The sequence below is a fragment of the Mesitornis unicolor genome, unplaced genomic scaffold (assembly GCF_000695765.1).
Source record: "Mesitornis unicolor isolate BGI_N332 unplaced genomic scaffold, ASM69576v1 scaffold12292, whole genome shotgun sequence".
NCBI lineage: Eukaryota > Metazoa > Chordata > Aves > Mesitornithiformes > Mesitornithidae > Mesitornis > Mesitornis unicolor.
The window spans coordinates 15,897-35,133 of NW_010171277.1; the positions used below are offsets into that span (position 1 = coordinate 15,897).

General features: G+C 56.2%; 1 protein-coding gene across 1 annotated transcript; it reads left to right on the top strand.

The window, feature by feature from the left end:
• Window positions 1-1,093: 1,093 nt before the first annotated feature.
• On the top strand, window positions 1,094-18,465 carry ARRDC1 (arrestin domain containing 1; the record flags this gene model as incomplete). The annotated part of the gene is made up of 7 exons (XM_010179990.1): window positions 1,094-1,204; window positions 14,185-14,235; window positions 14,747-14,901; window positions 15,384-15,566; window positions 15,936-16,112; window positions 16,281-16,692; window positions 17,720-18,465. Coding segments are annotated over 7 exons (1,154 nt in total), but the record flags the coding sequence as incomplete, so codon positions are not given.
• Between the last annotated feature and the right edge of the window lie 772 nt (window positions 18,466-19,237).

The following is a 19,237-nucleotide window of genomic DNA, read 5'->3' on the forward strand; positions in this document are numbered from 1 at the left end:
CCGCAGATCACCTCCTGCTGTGCAGCAAGGCCAGTCTGTCACGTTTGTCTGTCTCTGTGGTCCAGTGTCGACATCAGAGCTCGATTTCAACCTGCTGTGAATTGGGCAGAATGAACTGAAAATGTCTTGTGGGCAGCTCATCTGAAAGCCATGCTGCAGAGCGAGCTCTGGGGTGACTTTCCCAAGGCGTGAACGTAGCTTAAATTACTCTCCTTGCTTTGGGAGGGTCAGATGGCATCTCAGGTGCTTCCAGACCTTGCTGTGGGGCTTTGCCGTGAGCCCCGTGTCTCCAACAGGAGGAGGAAGCTGCTCGGTTGAAGTGGTGTCTGGCTGCTGAAGAAGCAACGTGCTCATCAGTGTGACTGGAGATCCTGGTGCAGGACAGGAGTTAATGGGCAAAGTGCTTCTGCTGCAGTCCCTTGCAGGAGAGACTGACCCTGGAGCAGGCTCCCAGGAGCTGGGGGGTGTCCGTGAGGGTGGGTGAGCTGTGGGCTTGAGCAGCAGCTGAGCTTGTTCAGGCTGCACTGGGGGTCCAGCTCTGCTGCAGACAAAGCCATACCCCTTGTTTCGCTGGCTGATGGGCTTGTACCTGTGTATCCCTCCCAGGGTTGGTGGGATGCTCTGTGGGATGCCCAGCTCCTTGGGTGGGAGGCAGCAGAGCCTTCTGCCACTCATCCCTGTCTGGACACTATCCCAAGTGTATAGGAGTGCGTCTCTGCTGTCAGCCTGAGTGCCTGGGCTGAGGCACATTTTGGGAGGGGTATTGCTTCATTTGAGAGAAAACTAGAGAGAGAGTTACCTCAGGGTGATGAAATCACTGCTGGTGAGGGCTTTCACAGTGCAAGGCCAGCTACAAAGGTGATAACATCTGGGAATAGCACTGGGGCAGCAGGGAGTGTGCAATAGTGCTGAGAGTCAGGGGAAAATGTGCTTCTGAAATGACAGCGTGACCCGATTCCTTTACTTCATTTCCTCCCCGTGTGTGTATTCATGAGGCGCTGCTCCTGCCCAAGCCACATACAGTACCTGAAGCAGGTCTGAACCCGAGGGTTTGCTTTCTCCCAGTGCTTACGTGTGTGCTTTCCCTCCACAGCCATCAAGGTGAGCTGCATTGGATCCTGTGGGGTGTCTAACAAGATCAATGACACAGCATGGACCGTGGAGGAGCAGTACTTCAACAGCACGCTGTCTCTGGCAGACAAAGGTAAGCTCCACAAAGACGTGGTGGAGATCTGTGATTCTGAGACGGTCTACAGAAGTGTATCACCAAGCCTTCAGCATCTTCTCGATGTGAAATCACCCTTCACAGGCTGCCTTGGCCTGTGCACAGAGGATAGGAGCCAATATTAGAGACTAGAAGAGCTTAGAAGGAGCTGTGCAGAGAGGGATCCTGAATAGCTGCAGAACTTGGCAGCCACCCTGCAGACACTGCTTGCATCCTCTGGCCCTGCTCTGCCTGAAACGGGGCTGCCAGCAGCGACTTCTCTGCTGTTTCAAGGTCCTATGGGTTCACTTTGCTCCTCTTCCTATGTGTGTTGTCTACAGCGGTCAAAGCTGGTCAGTAGAAGCCAGTTGCAGGCCAGGAGTAGTTTGGACTGAAAGGGATGTGGAGGTGTCAGGAGCAGCCTAGGACAGTTACCACCGCTCCCCCGCAAGCTGAGACTCTCAGAGATAGCGATGGGGTTGTATTGTGCTGTGGGGTAAAGTGACACCAGCAGCCTGGGGGGAATCTGGGCTCGAATGAATGCTGTCTTTCTGCTGTTAAATAGGTCAGCCTTACCACAAATAATTCATGCCGTGCCCCAGCTCCTGTGGAAATCAAGCTGTGCCGCTGTTCACCTGCTGAAGGCAGTGGCTGCAGCCGTCACTGTAAGGCGGCAAAAGCCCAGGGTAGCAGGAGCTCCGAAGTGGCAGTTTCTGCCAGCTCAGCAATTTTTTCCAGCAGAGCTTTTAGCATTGAGAGGAGACTGACCTCATCCTCACAGCCACTGGAGAGAGCGCTGCTTGCTCTCGGGTCTGGAGAAGGGAGACAGCTGGCTGGCTCCCCTGGCTTGGCTCATAGCCCGGGGGCTGCAGTTGGAGGTAAACTCCTTGGGAGGGTAAATTCCTGCCTGATTTTGGCTGCAGCGCTGAGCACAGCCAGAGCCCAGCTGTGAATGTCAGGGTAGCGAAATCCCAGAGGCTTTATAAGGTGCTGCAGGCCATTGCGCTTGGATGAGTTGGGAGCTGGAGGCCGTGAACATTTGTGGGCTTCTGGAGAGGTTTAAAACTGCAACTGTGCTGAAAAATGTGCCTTCCAGCTTCTGTTTCTAATGTGTAATGATTCAAGGGAGAGCTGTGATACTGTGGTTGGTTCTGTCCTGGTAAAGCTGAGCAGTGGCAAAAGCCAACCAGGAGGCAGAGTGGGAAGCCGTGGGTGTGGTGTTTGTTGGTTTTGTAGCCCCTGGGAGGCTTTGATAGCCGCTTCAGCAGTCAGTTCTTGTGAGGTTGCCCTTGGGAGCGATCCCCTTGACAACTAGGACTAGTGTGGACTGGGAAGGATGGAAGGAAAATGCAGTGATGGCAATACGCTTTCATGGCTCTGAAGTGTCCCCTTTGAAGGCCTGAATTCCAAAGACAGACAAAATTTGGTATTACCAGCACTTAAACTGCTCATGGAAAGCCCTAGGGGGACTAGGTCCCTTTTCTGGGACCCAAACTCTTGTGTGTTGCCCTGTGCAGTGCTGCTCTCCATCAGCCACTGGTTTCATGGACTCTGCCAGAGCTGAGACTCGATCGGGTGCCCGGGGCTGTGGCAGCGGGGCTGGGCTGCTCACTTTGCGCCGGAGCCGGTGGCGGAGCTGGCAGCTGCCCAGCTGCGTGCCTGGGGTGTGAGCGGGACAAAACGGGCCAGCTGGAGCCTTCCAGGGCTACCACAGCTCCAGGCAAGCGAGGCAAGAAATGGTAGTGCGTGACTTATCAGAAAGGAAGGGAAAAATCTGTCTGTCGAGTCCTGCGCTTGAAAGCTGAGGTGTTTTAGTGTCGTTACTGTCCTGTCTTGCAAAGCTGCAGTGCAGTTATGGGGAAGAGCCTGGTCCCAGCTATGAATCAATCCCGAGCAGCGTGCCAGGCACTTACAGTCACTGACGTGTGCTCTTCTGCTTTTTGTGTCAAAGTGGACACAACCGCTGGGAGCTCCCAGCTGCAGGGAAGCAGATACGGAGCGGGCGGGCAGTCCCTGTGCGTGGGATCGCAGCCAAGGGCAGCACTCATGGGGCACTCGCTCTTTGGCTGCTACAAGCTCAGGAGTTGTTGTGCTGGGCTTGCCATCTTTGTCCCATGCCCTCTTACCCATGCCTGGAGGAGACAGGGGAGCGAGCGATGGGACGTGTGTGGGAGAGGGCAACCTCAGTGCTGCCGTTGGACCCGAGTCCTCCCCCAGAGATGGCTTTGAAACCGTTGCTGGCAGTTGCAGCACTGGGCCGTGCGGATATGAAAACAAAAGCCCGGGGGGCTGGCGCTGCTCCAGCCTGCGGCGCGGGGAAGCGAGATAACTGCCTGCTGCCGCAGCCCTGCTGTGACATTGATGCATGTCCAGGCCGGCGGAGCAGCAGGGAAGCCGGGCTACTTCTCTGTGTCTCTGCCTCTGTGCGTGGCTGTCTCTGTCTGTCTGTGTGTCTGTCTGTCTGGCAGCGCAGGGTCCTGGCACGGCACAGCCCTGCAGCGAGGCAGCGGCAGGGGTTTGCTGGGGGAGTCGTGCGATGGCCTCGTGGACACGAGCAGCAGGGCCGGGCCTCGGTGCTGACTCAGCCGTGCCGTGGTGTTTTTAGGCTCCCCAGGAATAGCTCTCAGCTGCCCCGGCTTTTCCTGAACAGTGTGAAGGAGCTTCAGACAGACGGACCGTGCCGTGATGCCCGCTCTGCCCGAAGCCGAGCTGTCCCTTTCCCTGTGACCCTGCCAGGGATGGGCTGCTCTGGTGTCTGGCAGAAAAGTGGTTGGGGCTGCAGCAGCCTCTGTGGGGCCACGCTCTGTGCTTGTGCTCCCTGGGGTGCCTCCCTGCAGATCTGAGTGGGGAAACTGAGGCAGGCTTGCACGCCTGGCTCTTGGAGCACAGTGTTGAGCTCGCTGATGGGTGATGGCAGGAGCCTGCGGTGAGGTGAGTGGGAAGCGTTCTTGAGCAAGGACCCCAAAGGAGCACGGGGCCGGTCCGGTCACCGGCCCAGACCATCGGTGTGTGACTCCTTTCCTGGCCAGCATCTGAGAGCCACCAGCGAAAAGCCAGTGACTACTGCAAGCCAAGGTTACTGCAGACAAATAGTGCACTGGTGTGTGGGACGGTCCTGCCACGTGTGTGAAAACATGCAGAAATCCCGGGGTGAATGTGTGCCTGTCCCTTCAGGTGAGGGCTGGCCGTGCTCACCCTTCCTTCTCACGCGCCTGTAAAGCAGGCAGCAGGAGGGAGGGCAAGGACTGCGGGAGATCCTATGCACCCGCAAGAGCATCTTACCTGCGAAGGGGGATGTCAGCTCCCAGCAGCAAATGCATGGAGGAAGGGGAGGAATTTGCTTCAGCCTCAGAGGACTCCTGTTCCCGTGTCCCCTCCCTCACAGCAATGCAGTTCCCTCTCCTTTTTGAACCTGTGCATTAAAAACGACAAAGCAAGGGGGAGCAGTGCATCCCTGCTGGGGGACCAGGCTGTGCCCTCTTGCAGAGGCCTTACCCAGCCCAATAGTGCGGGCTGGGGTTGAGGGAGGATCCCAGGTGTCCCCAAGGCCACGCAGCCAATGCGACTCAGCCGTTCCTGTCCCTGGCGAGTGGCTCGTCCTCCTGCGGGGCCACAGCGGCGCTGGCACCTCTGGGGATGGTGCAGGGAGGCTGCCTCAGCCCGAAAAACAACCCCTGCCCTGCTCTCTCCCTTCCCACATCCTGAGCAGTAACTTTAAAAACAGCGAGCAGGGCTCTTTGAGGACACGTGGGGGGGAAGGGGAGAGGAGGTTTGCAAAACTATCGAGGCTGAGATTGCTCTTTAAGCATCTAAGAGCGCCTCTGCGCTTCTCCACCCACACTCCTTTGCACTGAAATAAGTGAGGGGGCAGCTCGTCCTCTGTAGCATCAGCTGTTGCTTGCATTACGCGCTGGTTTCTTTTTTTAAGGGCGCACATTGTATGAGAAAGCAGGCAGGCCCTGAAATACCCCAGACGCCCGCTTTGCAACGTAAGGCGACTTATTTAAGGCACTGACCTCATCCTTAATTCCCCTTCTCACCCCCCCCTTGGAGCAGCATCCAGGCTGTGGAGGGCTCAGCTGGGGCAGAGGGTGTTTGTGCTGCAGAGGACCCTGCTCCCATCTGTGCTGGTGCGGTGCTGGTCCCCCCTGCAGCAGCACAGCATCCCTGCTTTGGGAAAGCCTCCGGCCGGGGCTGAGCAGGAGCTGGAGGCAGCAGCAGCCGGGAGCTGCCGGGGGATTGCGCAGGGGCTGTGCTGTAGCCTTGGCAATGCCACGCAGGCCAGCGCTTTAATGAACTCAGGCTCTTTACAGAAATGCTGCTGGGAAGCGCTGAGCGTAGCAGCTGCTCCGGAGCCCCTCACTGCTCTGTTTGCTGGAGCATCGCTCAGCCCGCGGGTGGCTCTCGGGGAGGTTCATTATTTGCCTTCCGGAGGGGAGGCCAAGGGGGAATTTGCTTTTCCCACTTGGCCTGGGTTTGACTTGGACACTTGTTCCCTGCTGCTGGTTTTTCTCCAGTCCCGTGTTTTGCAGTAGGGGTGGGAGGAACCTTGCAAGCGGGGGTGTTGGGTTTCTCTAGGTGTCGGTGGGGCGGGAGATCAAGTGCACCCATTGCAGCGAGTGCAAAATAGCACCGCTTGTACCCGCCGCTCTCAGACAGAGAGATGCTTCTCTTGATCCAATATAATGGAGTAATTCAGTGCTGCTGAGGCCTCCACTCCTCTCCCCCTCCCCTGCTGCGCCTCTGGCCTTATTCAACCGGAGAGGAGCAGGTCCATCGAGTGCTGTACCCACACGGGGCTGTTTCCTTTGAACAGCCTTTATCTCCGACAGCACACGCAGCTCTTGCCCTGTGGATGGGTTGTGCATACAAAGATAGACTTTTTAAGGTTGTTTTTTTTTCCCCTCTCCCTTTAAATCCTACTTGTACCTGAGCTGAACCCGTGCGGGGAGCTGGCTGTAATTTCCAGCTGACCTTACTTCTGGCAGCTTGTTAGTTCGCTAGAAGGCACTGCAGGGAATTCCTGGCTGCTCCACGCGCTTCCTTTCCTGGCAGATTTCTTGCACAGGGAGCTAAAAGGGGCAGCTGTGCACCACCTCTTCCCTGGGGTGATTCTCTGTCGGCCTGGCACAGCACCTTCACGACCAACAGGGTGACGATCCCGTCTTCCAGCTGAATTTAAAAAGCGCAGTGACCTACGATGCAGGTAATGAGAGACGTAGGTCTCCCGTGCTCAGGAATCAAGCAGGAGGCTGTGAAGCAGCAGGGGATGCTCCTGGGCAGCCCCTGGCCAGGTGAGAGCAGGAGGGTGCCTGTGGGCCATGCAGAGCAGTTAAGGATGTGCTGATGCAGGTTCGGGATTCAGGAGCAGTGACTGCAGATTCAGCCCAGGAAAACCACGCGGGAGGAGCTGCAATTGCATTGGGTCCCAGCAGCTTCCTCAGCACTTCCTGATGTCTTGCCTCAATAGATCACTGTAACCCTCAGAGGTTTTTTGCAGCATTGCCATACTGCCAGATCCTGCTAAGGCATGGAAAATGTCACTCAAAAATGCTGACACAGAGATTTGTAAGCAGTGGAGCTTTTACCTTGGCCTCAGTGCTGGGCTTTCTGGTCTGTTTTCTTCCTCTCTGTACCTCCCACGTTACTAAAAGGTTTATCTCAGCAGCATTAATCGTATCGGAGCACTGGAGGTTGTTCCTGCTGGGTGTTTGCATGCATGCAAATCCGGCGTGAGTGAGTCGCTGCTATGAATGGGAGCCTGGAGCCTGCTGGGGACTGTGCTCCCTCGCTGCTGTGCAGCAGCTCTGCTCAACTGAGGTGCTGCTCCACAGCCGGGAGCTCTCATTCGAGCAAAATTAAGGTGAGCAGAACTCCAGGTCTTTCCCCAGCAGGTCTGGCTGTGCTGGCAGGTCGCTCTTCCAGCTGCTCCCTCTTAGCACCTGTGTCTGCTGCAGGGGTGGCAGGAGCAAACATGTGTGTTTACCCTCATTTGTTGCTGTTTGTAATCCCATGTATTAGCTTAATCCACCAGAGACTGAGTTGGAGTCCTCACGCTAAAGCTGCAATGGCCTGGCATTGCCTGAAGCGCCCTGGCACTGAAAAAATTAATGCTTCCCATCTGACGGCTCTGATACAGCCTCCTGTGAGCTGCATGAGCTCTGACCTCCTAGCTCACATCTAATACTCAGTTTTCTGGGTTGCAAAGGTGGATGAGGAAAGCAGGGGCGAGCAGGGTGCTGGGTGTCAGGACAGCATGGTCCTTTCAGTAGCTGGGGAATCACCATCCCGTAGCACAGGGCAGAGGCAGGGCTGCCTGTTTCTGCACCCAAAAGTGCAAAACACAAACTTGCTGCTTTCCTGCTCTCTGCCTGGAGAGCCTCAAGAGAAGAATCACAGAATCGCTCGGTTGGAAAAGCCCTCTGAGCTCATCATGTCCAACCGTTCCTGTCTACCCCCTAAACCATATCCCTAAGTACCTCATCTACCCGCTCTTTAAACACATCCAGGGATGGTGACTCCACCACCTCCCTGGGCAGCCTGTTCCAGCTTCTGACGACACTCTCAGTTAAGAACTTCCTCCTTATCTTTAACCTGAACCTCTCTTGGCACAGCTTGGTGCCGTTTCCCCTTGTTCTATCCCCCATCACCTGGGAGAAGAGCCCAGCACCCACCTCTCTACAACCTCCCTTGAGGCAGTTGTAGGTGGTGATGAGGTCTCCCCTCAGCCTTCTCTTCTCCAGGCTAAACAAGCCCAGTTCCCTCAGCCGCTCCTCATCAGGCTTGTTCTCCAGAGCCCTCACCATCCTTGTGGCTCTTCTGAGTACAAGAGTACCTGAGCTGTGCATCAGCAGCACTGGTGTTGGTCTGACTCAGCACTTTGGGAGGAGTTTGTCTTCCCCAGGGAGCGGGAGGGCTGATTTTAGGCAGCAGGAAGCCTGTATTGCTACAAGCGATGGCAGGGGGACCAGCGGGCACCAGGTACCTTTCTGTACTACGTGATTTGGCCAGCACAGTTAATGCATCACTCGCTAAGTAGCCAGAGAGAAATTGCCATATGGCTCAGCCTGCTGTTCCTCTGCTAGGAGAACCAAAAAATATGTGTGCTCCAAAGGTGCAGCTTGTCCCCGCTGTAGCATCCGCGTGTGCAGCAGGAGGGAGCAGAGCCACTGCCGTTGGCTTGGTGGGTACCGGCCGGCAGAGCTGGATGTCGGGGCAGGAGCCCTGTTAAAGCTGCTCCCCAGCTCCTGTGCCTGGGGCACCTTCCAGGCTCCTTCCAGGTTGTGGCTATGTAGCGAGCAGCACCCTCCTTTTTGGGGGATGGAGGGGGTGATACACAGAATATTCATCTTTTTCACCCTAGCCCAGCTGTGGATGGAGCCTGGCGAGGCAGAGGTGCACGTTCCTGGCCCAGCAGCCCGCTGTGTGCTCCGACGGCCGGGCTGCCTCTCCCAGCACAGCAGAGCATGGGGTTTCGCCGGGGTGAGTCATAGGACTCAGCTGAGGCTGTCATCTTTGTGCATCAGTGGCCGAGGCATCTCCCAACCCTCTTCCGGCTTCTTGTGCCAGGGCAGAGGCTCCTAGAGGACCTTTCCCAGCCCCCAAGGGCTCAGCAGCACCAGCCAAGGAAGCTGCGCTGCTCAGAAAAGAGCCACTCATCCGGCTTCTTGTGCCAGGGCAGGGGCTCCTAGAGGACCTTTGGGTCCCCTTGGGCGCAGCAGCACTGGCCAAGGAAGCTGCGCTGCTCAGAAAAGAGCCCAAACCCTTTCAGCACCTGTGCTGTGGCAGAGTAAGTTCAACTTGGATAATTTATTTAGCAGCATAAATACAGACGTGGTCATTTCAGCCACACGCGGTTACGACGGTGTCGTGTGTTTTTCCCATGTGGTTGTGCTGGTTCGCAGATCAAAGCCGAGCTGTTTGCAGGGAGAGAGCGGTGCATCCAGTGGCTGGTTGGGCTCAGGGGCACGGCCAGCTCAGGCTTTGCTGGGAAACCCATTGATTTCTGTCCCTCCACTGCACACCAGTGTGACCATCGGTGCCCGCAGTGCTGTGGGACGGTGCTGCAGCACCAAGGTCTGTGGTGTCGTCTGGGGCTGCACTCCCCGGCACTGGTGATGCTTTGCAGGCTCTGATCGCTCAGGGGAGCCCCAGGGGTCCTCCTGTGTCACCATGTTCCCTCTCAGGGACTGGCAGAGGACTGAGCATCAGCTCTCTGAATCAAGATGCTTCCTTTCCACACATGATGCATCCTCCCACATCTGCTGGTACAAGCAAACACCCCCTGTCCCAGCGTGGAGTGGAGGGGAGCGGCTGAGCCATGAACTGGAGACTCTGTTTGCTTCCAGACAAATCTCTGGATTCAGGGAAATCTCCAGGGTTGCTCTGCCTTGCACTGTAAAACGGCTTTTCCATGCTGTTAGCATGGTGGTGCTGCTCCTGCTGTCTGGGTTTGGTTTTTTCCAGCCTGTCTGGGGCAGCAGCTCCTTTCCCTCCAGGAATTTTGAGGGAGGATGTTTCCAAAGGCCGTGTGAGGGTGGCCGATCTCTGCTGGCTCGGCTCCTATCGGGAGGAGAGGCTGCTGCAGGTACGGCCCCGCAGCAGAACCCTGCTAATCCAGCTGCCTAATGACTTTCTCAAGGTATTTTTAGCTGCGCGTAAACTTCAGGAAAAGCTTTTTTTTTTTGCGGCTGAGCACACTGTGGCCTTTGTTCGGGTTTCTGGCAATGGGGTGGTAATGGCTCAGCGTGGCTGCGGTGGCTTGCACAGCCCTTTCCCCTCACAAGCTGCTCAGGAGCGTTGCAGCCCGCTCTGAGGGGCTGTCGGAGACCCCTGGAGCGATGCTGAGCCCCCCCTGTCCTGCCCTTGCCTGTGCACCCTGGGGCTTGCTTTGGCAAAGCTCAGAAAGGAGCTTTCAGAAGGGGCTCCTCCTGGACACCTGCACATCACAGTGGCCGCCAGAGGAAACCTCCTCACCTCTGCCCGCTGCCAACAACCGTCTCTGTTGCAAAGTCACCTGGCAGGTGGAATTAGCACCTTAAATATCCTGGATCTTCACTTGAAACTCTCGGGGCTGAAGGGACAGGGTCAGTAGGTGGCTTCCTGTGGCTTTGTGTCCCCCTTGCTGCTCAGATGCTGCTGTTGTACAGCAGATGCACCCACCAGGCAGAGCAGCTCCGTGTGCTGTGCACGATGCCACGTGCCCCCTGTCGTGGTCCGGGGATGTCTCCAAGACATGTGTGTGGCTGATGGGGCACATACTGCCCTGTCCTGCCATCACAGTGGCTCCATGGGATGGGTGAGCACTGCGAGTGTCCCTCATGGGGTGCTGAGGTGGCTTTTGCTGCTGTTCTCCATGTGAGAAGTACCTGGGTGTTGGGGCAAGGGAAATTGTAGATTTTCCCCATGATGTCAAGACTTGTCAGCGTTTGGGAATGGGAGCTCAGCCTTTAGGAACAGAGTTGCCAGCTGGGGAGTTGAAAAGTAGTTGCCACCTCCCTTCCTTCCCATTGTAGAGAGGGACTCGGCTCAGGACTCGCCACCTTTCCACCTGCCAAAGGTGGACACATAGCGAGAGACCAAAGTGGCTTTGGGACTGAAATCCCAGGGAAATCAGACACGGAGCCTCCACTGTGTCCGTGCTGGAGAAGCTCCTGCCAGGAGGGGTGAGCAGGAGCCCGGGGAGCAGCCTGGTGTGGGGTTACTGCTGAATATCTGCCTCGCAGCAGGAGGCAGGCAGGGCCTGGGCTGCTCGTGTCGCTCTGCCAGGAGCTCTGGATTGTGCCTGTGCTTCACAGGAGTCTCCTGTCTTGGTCAGGATTGTCTGCTTTTCTTCACCTGTTTGTATTAACTCTTATCTCTGAAATAGCCCTGGCACTGAACTCCCACACCCCTTCTGCTGCCCTTGCCAGGGAGCTCCTCAAAATGCCTGCTCCAGGCTGCTGAGGGCTCCCACAGCTGGGGTTGGGGGTCCCAGCCGGGCATGGGGCTGAGGGTGCTGCTGCTCATCGTAGCCCCTCCACCAGGGATCTGCCCAAACAGCCTCTGTGCTTGCAGAAGGGGCAAGAAATGCAGGTGTTCAGCTGGAATTCGGGGCTCTGCGAGCAGCCGGCTGTTCGTTAGCCATGCTGGCAAATGAAGCCATGTGTGGTGGCATCTGCACCTGTGGGTAGGACCTGGGTGCTTGGTCCAGCCTGCTGGAAAATTCCCTGTGCATGGAGGGTCTCGGGGCTGCCATAAAGGCCCTTTTCTCTCTTTGGGGGAAGGAGAGTGTGGGCTGGCAGGAGCAGGTCTGAAAACAAGGGCTGCTGCTAATTGCCCGCAGCATCTCTCAGCTTAATGGAGTGGAGACCAGGGCTCGCTGTGCGTCCCTGCCTAGTGCAGGGCTGAGGTCTGGGCTCTCGCAGCCACAGGCAAAGCGCTGCTGCGATGCCCTTGGTCCACATGAGCTGCGTTGGGGCAGGACTCCAGTCCGGGGGAGCTCGTTTTGGAACTCATCGTGGGCTGTGAAGTGTGGGAACGGCCTTTTCCAGCCCTCGTGGGCAGCTTGTTGCAGGCAGGAGGGATTCACGGGCTGCTCCCTGCCCTGCTGGGGTCACAGCAGCTGTTGGGGTGGTCAGCCCTGACCTGTGGGCAGTTTTTGTCTGGTCACTTACTGGGAGGCCAGGCTACCTGTGTGGAAACTGCATCAGTGCCACCAAGTCACACAGTGGCTTCTGGAGCCCAAACCCATCCTCTGCAAGTGATGGGAGATGATGCCTTGGTCGGTGCTGCTGCTGGGAGCAACCTTCAGGACTCCTGGTTTTCTGCAGGGGGTTGCAGACTGTGAACATGAAGCGCTCGCAGGTTTGCTTCCAGCCCAGCTTTCTGTTGGTGCACGAGAGCTGGGCAGGAGCTTGACCAAAATGACTTGTTAGGTTGTGCTGCCTGTAATGTAGAAGAGGGACTTCCACCTTGTGAGGAAAATCCTGGAAAGGCTGTGAAGTTTTGTGCTCCTAGCAGGAGGCTTGAAATCACTGCCTGTGTGCTCCTCTGGGGCTCGGCAGGTCACAGGGCTGGAAAGTCTCCAGGTCTTGGTGGAAAACTTGCTGGCCATTACCCTCTGGGTCTCCATCTCCCTCCCTTCTGCATTGCAGTAACTGGATTTACTCCATCTCCCTTTCAGGTGGAGCAAGTCCCATTACCGCAGTGCAGAAGCTGCACGGGAGAGCTGATGCATTTGGGTTTATCGATTCCCCCAGGAGCCAGGATAGCGGGTTTTAAAGTCAACGTTTTGAATGGTGCCCAATAAAAGGCAGGAACCCTTGGAGCACCGAGCAAGCGCTGGGTCACTCCTACGAGCCAGGCTTTACCCCATAACCGAGAAGCAAAGGTTGCATCTCCCACTGCTGCCTTGAACCGAGCAAGGGGGCCCGGGAAGGGAAGGGAATGGAGGAGCTGCCCCACGCCTCTGTGCCCGTCCAGGCTCTGCAGGGATCGGGCCTGGCAGCGGAGGCAGTGGCTTTGTGGCTCCACCTGGTGACCGGACCGGGTGTTGCATTTTAGCCTACATAATTCGGTCGGGAATTGGGGAACCGGGAGGGGAATCAGCGGGGAGGTGTTTTAGGTGGGGTGATGGCCATGAGCAAATGTTGGTCCAGTCTGTAAGGACAAATTGTATAACAGACATCTCTTGGTTTGCTCCTGACGTGCCTTTGTAGCGATAGGATGCTTCTCATGCTATTTATTCTGCCGTTACGCAGGGATGCACGCTGACCGGGGTGTCCTTAGGTCCCTTAGGGGCAGAGATGCAGCTTTTCATAGCACAAAGGATGCACTGAGCCAAACGCCGCCTCCCCTGACTCCTACCTGGATCGCAGTGTTGGGAATGGGGATTTACCCTTCTCTCTTCCCCGCCTCCCCCTGTCACGTAATCTGCTTAATCCCCTGACACAGGACTCTGTTGCTGTCAGCTCTGCAGAGCCAACATTGCTAACGGGCGAGCTGTCTCCTCGTCTTGCATCAACAAAGGAGCCGGCCAAATCTCAGTCTCTGTACCTCCAGCGATGATCCTGCAAAGCAGAATTAACACGGCTTGACTTAATGGGTACCCAGGTCTCCTCTTAGCACCGCCACTTGAAAAACAAAACCTCTCGTGTTTACATGTCGTTTGCAAATGTGGACAAACCTTAGGGCTTTTCTTACCGAAGGCAACTTTGAGAGCTGCCTGATGTTACTGGTTCACACTGTGGGTCCAGCTCAGCTATCCCAGGAGGGAACTGGGAGCACTGGAGGGTGGCTCAGGTCAGGAAGTCTGCGGCTGTAGCTGTTGTTTTGGCTGTGCACCAAGTCTGGGCCCTCATCTGTGCCCTCAAGGCCACCGCTGCAGAGCGGGATGCAGCTGAAGAAAACCAGTGCTGAAGGTTTAACATAGTGGAAATCTGCTCCTGTTGTCTGAGCAGGTTGCAGGTCCCTCCTCAGGACCAGGGGTGGATTTAGGCCTGGGACCTCTGTCTGCAGCTCTTGACCACTGTGCAGTCTGTGTGGGACTTGGTACGTGGCCAAGGCTTGGTGCCCACCAGACCTCCTGACCGCCCTAGACAGCGCTTCTGCTTTCTGGCCTCCCCCCTGGCTGGCTGCAGCCTGCTGGAGGAGAGGAAAGCACACAGCATCCCTTCTTGTGCCCTGTGTCAGTCTGGGGCTAACTGCTTGCTATGGCACCAGGATCCCTTAAACCTTGCCCCACACCCCCTTCTTTCTGGAGTAGCTCAATGCAGAACCAGTCATTGAGGATGCAGATATCTCCTGTCCCAAGGAGAGGTTGACACCAGCACTGCTTGTCAGATCTGGAGGATGAGCATGGAGTTGTCCAGTGGGCTGAAGGCAGCTGAACAGTTGTGTTGTCCCCCAGGTGGTGGCCTCTCTCCAGAAGATCATGCTCCAAAAATGCTATGCCAAGGCAGTGGCCTGTCCCACTTACCTGTCACTCTTGTTTCCCGCAGGGGTCCTGACACCTGGAGAGCACAACTTTCCCTTCCAGTTCCTGCTGCCAGGTACGATGCACACAAATGGCTGAAGGCACTTCCTTGGCTTTTGCAGCTTCTGGAGCTGTGCTGAGCAGTGCTTGGGCTGGGTGGCAGAGGCAGGCTGGCAGCTTGGCCCAGAGACACTAGAAGGAGCATAAGGTCAGCCACAGACAGCAGAGGAGCTTAGACAAACATGGTGCAAAGCTGGGTCTGAGCTGTCGCTGATGCCTCTGGAGCTCTGTGGGCGTGCACAGGGGTCCTGGCCTGTGGCCCGGTGCCAGCCGTCCTGTGTGCAGTGCCCTCGGAGAAGGGACCTCTGCCCTTGGACCTGTGGTTGCAGAGGGTCCCTTCTGCAAGGAGGTCACAGCAGGGTCTCTGAGTGACTTAACTGTTCAGTCCCAGGTCTTTTTTGGGGATGCTAAGGTGCTTGCGGAACTCTTTAGGTGAGGAGGAAAGCTGTTTAAAGAGACTGTTTCCAATCCAAAAACACTTGGCCTGACTCAGCCTTATGATCCTTTTCTCTCTCTCTTTACTCCAGCCTCTGCTCCTACATCATTTGAAGGCCCTTTTGGCAAGGTCCTCCATCAGGTGAAAGCTGTGATAGACACACCTCGCTTCTCCAAGGACTACAAGTGCAACAGGATCTTCTACGTCCTCTGCCCTCTCAACTTGAACGACATCCCTGACATCGAGGTAAGAGCAGGGAGGAGCAGGGCTGGGAAGTGCCAAGGCTTCAGCACTTCTCCTGCCATGCTGTGTGCTGTCTGGGGAACAACCGGGTGCTTGGACAGCTCTGCATGCCCTGACTGTGCAAGAGCAGGACAAGGGCTCCTGATCTGTCCATCAGTCCCTGCTCCCAGTGATTTTTGACTCTTCCACACATTGTTTTGGAAGATTCAGGTGAATTTTCAGCACAGAGAGAGAGGTGTTTGCCTCCTTTGTTCTGGAGACTTAGGTTTGGGGAACTTGCTTTGAAGGGAATTGAGACTCATAGGACAGCAGAACTGTGGGGGTGGAGAAGTGAGACCTGTTGCCCATGGCTGCGCTGTTTTGCTGGTTCTTTACATGCCCTTAGACCAGATGACTTTTGCTTGCTTGTTTTGAATCTCTGAGTGTTTTCTAGAGGCTCTCTGACTCTCCTGAGCCAACATCTCTGTGTCTCTGCTGTCCTGCAGCAGCCCAACACCATGTCAGTCACCAAGAAGTTCAACTACAAGCTCGTGAAAAGCGGCAACATTATCTTGACCGCCACCTCGGACCTGAAAGGGTACATCGTGGGGCAAGCGATCCAGCTCCGCACCGACATAGAGAACAAATCGGGCCGGGACACCGGGGCTGTGGTAGCCAGTCTGCTCCAGGTAAGCATCTAAAAAAGGTGATTCCTTGGTTTGTGCTGGTTCTCCACTCCCTGAGGGCTCTGTGAGACTGGGGCAGTTCTCAGCACAGTGCACATCTCTGCTACCCGAGGCTGGGAGGTGGCAGCGAGGAGTCCAGACCCCTGCCTGACTCTGTTTCTCTGCACCTTCCTGGGGAATGAGATGGCAGGACATGTCTTGCTTATACCAGTTCAGTGTATTGTATAACAGTGGGTGTTTCTGCCCTGTAATATGCACATTAGGTTTGTACTCATGCTTATTTGACAAAGCAATTGGGTGGTTTTCCTTCTGTGGGAGACAGAGCACCATCTGCAATCTTTCTGCTGGTTGCTTTTTCTCCTGTCTGTATAGAAAGTGGCTTATAAATCCAAGCGCTGGATTTACGACCTGAGGACCATCGCGGAGGTGGAAGGCTCGGGAGTGAAAGCCTGGAAGCACGCGGAGTGGAAGGAGCAGATCCTCGTTCCAGCACTGCCCCAGTCCATTCTGCAGGGCTGCAGCCTCATCCATATCGACTACTACATCCAAGTGAGTACCCTGATGCTCCAGTGGGCTGTACTGAAACTTCTGTGCTCCCTTCTGGGTTGAGCTCAACCACTGAGCTCTGTAGCTGTGTGGTGCAGGTGGCTCTTGCATCAGGTGAACCTTCCCAGTGCAGTAATGAAGAGGATGCCACTGTTTTTCCTTCTCTTTCAGGTTTCCCTCAAGTCTCCAGAGGTTTCTGTCACTCTCCCCATTTACATTGGTAACATTGCTGTGAACAGGGTGCCTCTGAGCCCCTCCCAGTCCATCCAGCACATACCGTCTGCAGTGGTACCCAGTGCCCCCCCGGAGGAAGAGGAGGCTGCCAGCGGTTACCACCCGATGGACAATGTCTCGATCCCCACCAAAAGCCATTCCCAGCAGCAGCCGTTCAGCTACGCTCCAGGACTGAGCTTCCAGGAGATCGGGGTGGACTCGGAGCAGACGGACTCCCCAAACCATCCCACGCTCTGCCTGTCGACAGGAGCCACTGTCCCTTACTACGCTGAGGGGAACGTGGTGCCCGTCTCCACGGCCAGCTCTCTCATTTTGCCTCCGGAGTACAGCACGTGGGGCTACCCATACGGTGAGCAACCTGCTCCTGAGATCTAAACGGGCTGGCAGCGTGGTTGTATGCATCTCCTGTGAGAAGAGTCTCTTTGCTTGCTGCAAACTGGGTGTTAATATAGGGATGTCAGCCTGCCAGGGGCTGGTGTCAGAGGGATCATGAGATCTCTGCAGGCTAAAGCAGGCAGAGAGGAGTCTCCTCTTACAGCGGTAAAAGCCACCCAGCCGTTCCCACGTCAACACCCATGCCTGCCCTGGGCTCGTCGTGAGAGGATCTCCCTGTTCTTAAATGAGCTTTCAGCCTCCCACTGATAGAAACACTTCTTGGCTTGTGGTGAGGCTGGTGGGAGCAGAGCCAGGAAAATGATGTAACCGAAATCTTGTGTCTGACTTGGAGTGGGCCCACAGCTGGGCTGAAGACGCAGTCTGTGGGGGTGGGAGCTGAGAGACCGTCCAGAGTGGGAAAGCTTGGGGAAATTCCAGCACATTTGGGATTCCTCGAGCCAGTCCCATCCCTGTCCTGATGCCTACAGGGGTTAAAATCAACACCTCAGTGTTCTGCTCTGCTTCTCTCCTTCTTTCATCAGCACCCTCACGTTTGCTAACACCTCCAGATCCCAGGTGGCTGGGGTGGCAGGGACCAGCGGGTCTGTTAGCACAGTCCTACCCAAATAAACCCGTCTGTTAGCACTGGGGTAATGAGACACTCCATGTGTCACTTCAGCCCTGGCTTGTGACACACAGAGCACGGGTCACCTGGAGCTGTTAGAGAACGTGAGGGTGCTCATGAAAGAAGGGGAGAAACCCAGCAGGACTTTGAAGTGTTGATTTTAACCTCTGTAGGCATCAGGACAGGGCTCAAATCCTCCTTGTGCACACAAAACCCCAATTTACTTCAGCAGGGCAGGCTGCAGGGTCCTGGAGAGAGGACAGCACATGTCAGGAGCTCGTCTCACTCAGCATGGAGTTACATCAGCTGTGTGAAGGTGAAGGGGACATCCCAAACACCCACCATAACTGCTCTTATTCTCTCTTTTCCCCTGCAGAGGCACCTCCATCCTACGAGCAGAGCTGCAGCAGTGCCAACTCCAGCATCAGCAATGGCAACTAGCCCCCCTGCTTCGAGTCCCGCGGGCCCTGCCCACCCCCAGGCGCCACGGTTCACCTGCCTACTGCAAAGTCTGGTACAGCACAAGGCGTCCTCTTATCTCTGTGGCTGCTTGGTGGGGTAAACGGCACATCCCAGCCTGGGCTTTTTAAGACTCTTTCTAGGGAGGGGGGGGAAAAACCAAAAAGGGCAGCCAGAGCAGCCCATGGGTGTGTGCAGGAGAGGTCTGGGAAACTGAACCAGCTCCTGCTGCTGCACCAAGTGCTGGAGAACTGGTTTTAAATGCAGCAGCCTGTGTTTCAAGTACTGTAGTCAACACTAACTGCTTTACTATCAAAGCACCTGCGATGCCTTATCTGAAATGCTTCTGACTTGGCATGTCTCCACTGTAGGTGAAGGCTGGGCTGTGTGGACTTTCTCTTCTCCTGTAGGGGCCATGTGCGCTCCAGAAATGATTTTGACAGCCCTTCCTCCTTGTCCTCGTAGGTCCTAAGGGTAGCTGGAACAGGAGGTTTCTTGGAGTAAGCAGGTTCGGAAGGTCAGGGACTCTTAAAAAGCCAAAAGCACAAGCCCTCGCTATAGCTGTGTTGTGGGGTGAGTGACTGGCAGCCTTTGGCCCTCTCGCAGCAGGCTGGACTGCTGTCTGCATGCGGTGAGAGGAGAGCAGGCTCTGGCAGCGGGGAGCTCGCTGGGGCACTTGCTCATACCCCAAGGCCCTGATGAGCCGTGGAGGGAGAGCCCGGTGCTCCTGTGCAGTGCCCACCAGCCAGCTCCTGGCCTTTTTCAGCAGCCCCGTAGGAGACAATCCATCCTTGCTCGCTGCTGCACCGCAGCGCCCAGGATGAACAGCACTGGTCAGTCTGCAAGCGGAGGGACCACATCCCCCGTGTCCCATCTCCCATCCCTGCAGGGTGCCCTCTCCATCCCAGCTGCACTGCCTTCGGCAGGCCAGAATTACACGACAATCAAGTGACAAAAAAAGTCTGTGCGATGCTACCTCTGAGTCTGCCCCAGGACCCTGCCCGTGGAAGCCCTTCCCTCTGGGACCACCCTGGCATCCCTCGCAGGAGGGTCCACGCTGCCGAGGGCACTGGGCCGGGGCCGGTTCTCTCCGCAGGCCGGTGCTGGTTTCCCGCTTGTCTCCTGCGCCGCCTCTTGAGCCACCGCAGCAGGACCCGAAAATGAGCGAGTGGGAGCACAAAGTGCTGCTGGACCTGGCAGGTTGGGGGAAGAAGCTGGTGGATGTAAACCAACATTTTTCTTTTGCGCTTTTTGTTTTCCCCCCTCTCATTGTTGAGAGCTTTTTTAGTATTGACTGCCCAAGCTGAGGAGACCACAAACCAGATGTTTAAGAGCCACGGGCACCCAGCCAAGGCTGAAACTGTGGACTGCGGACCTTTGGCACCTCGGAGAATCGGTGTCCACACTGCCTCATGCTGGGCAGGCAATACCCAAC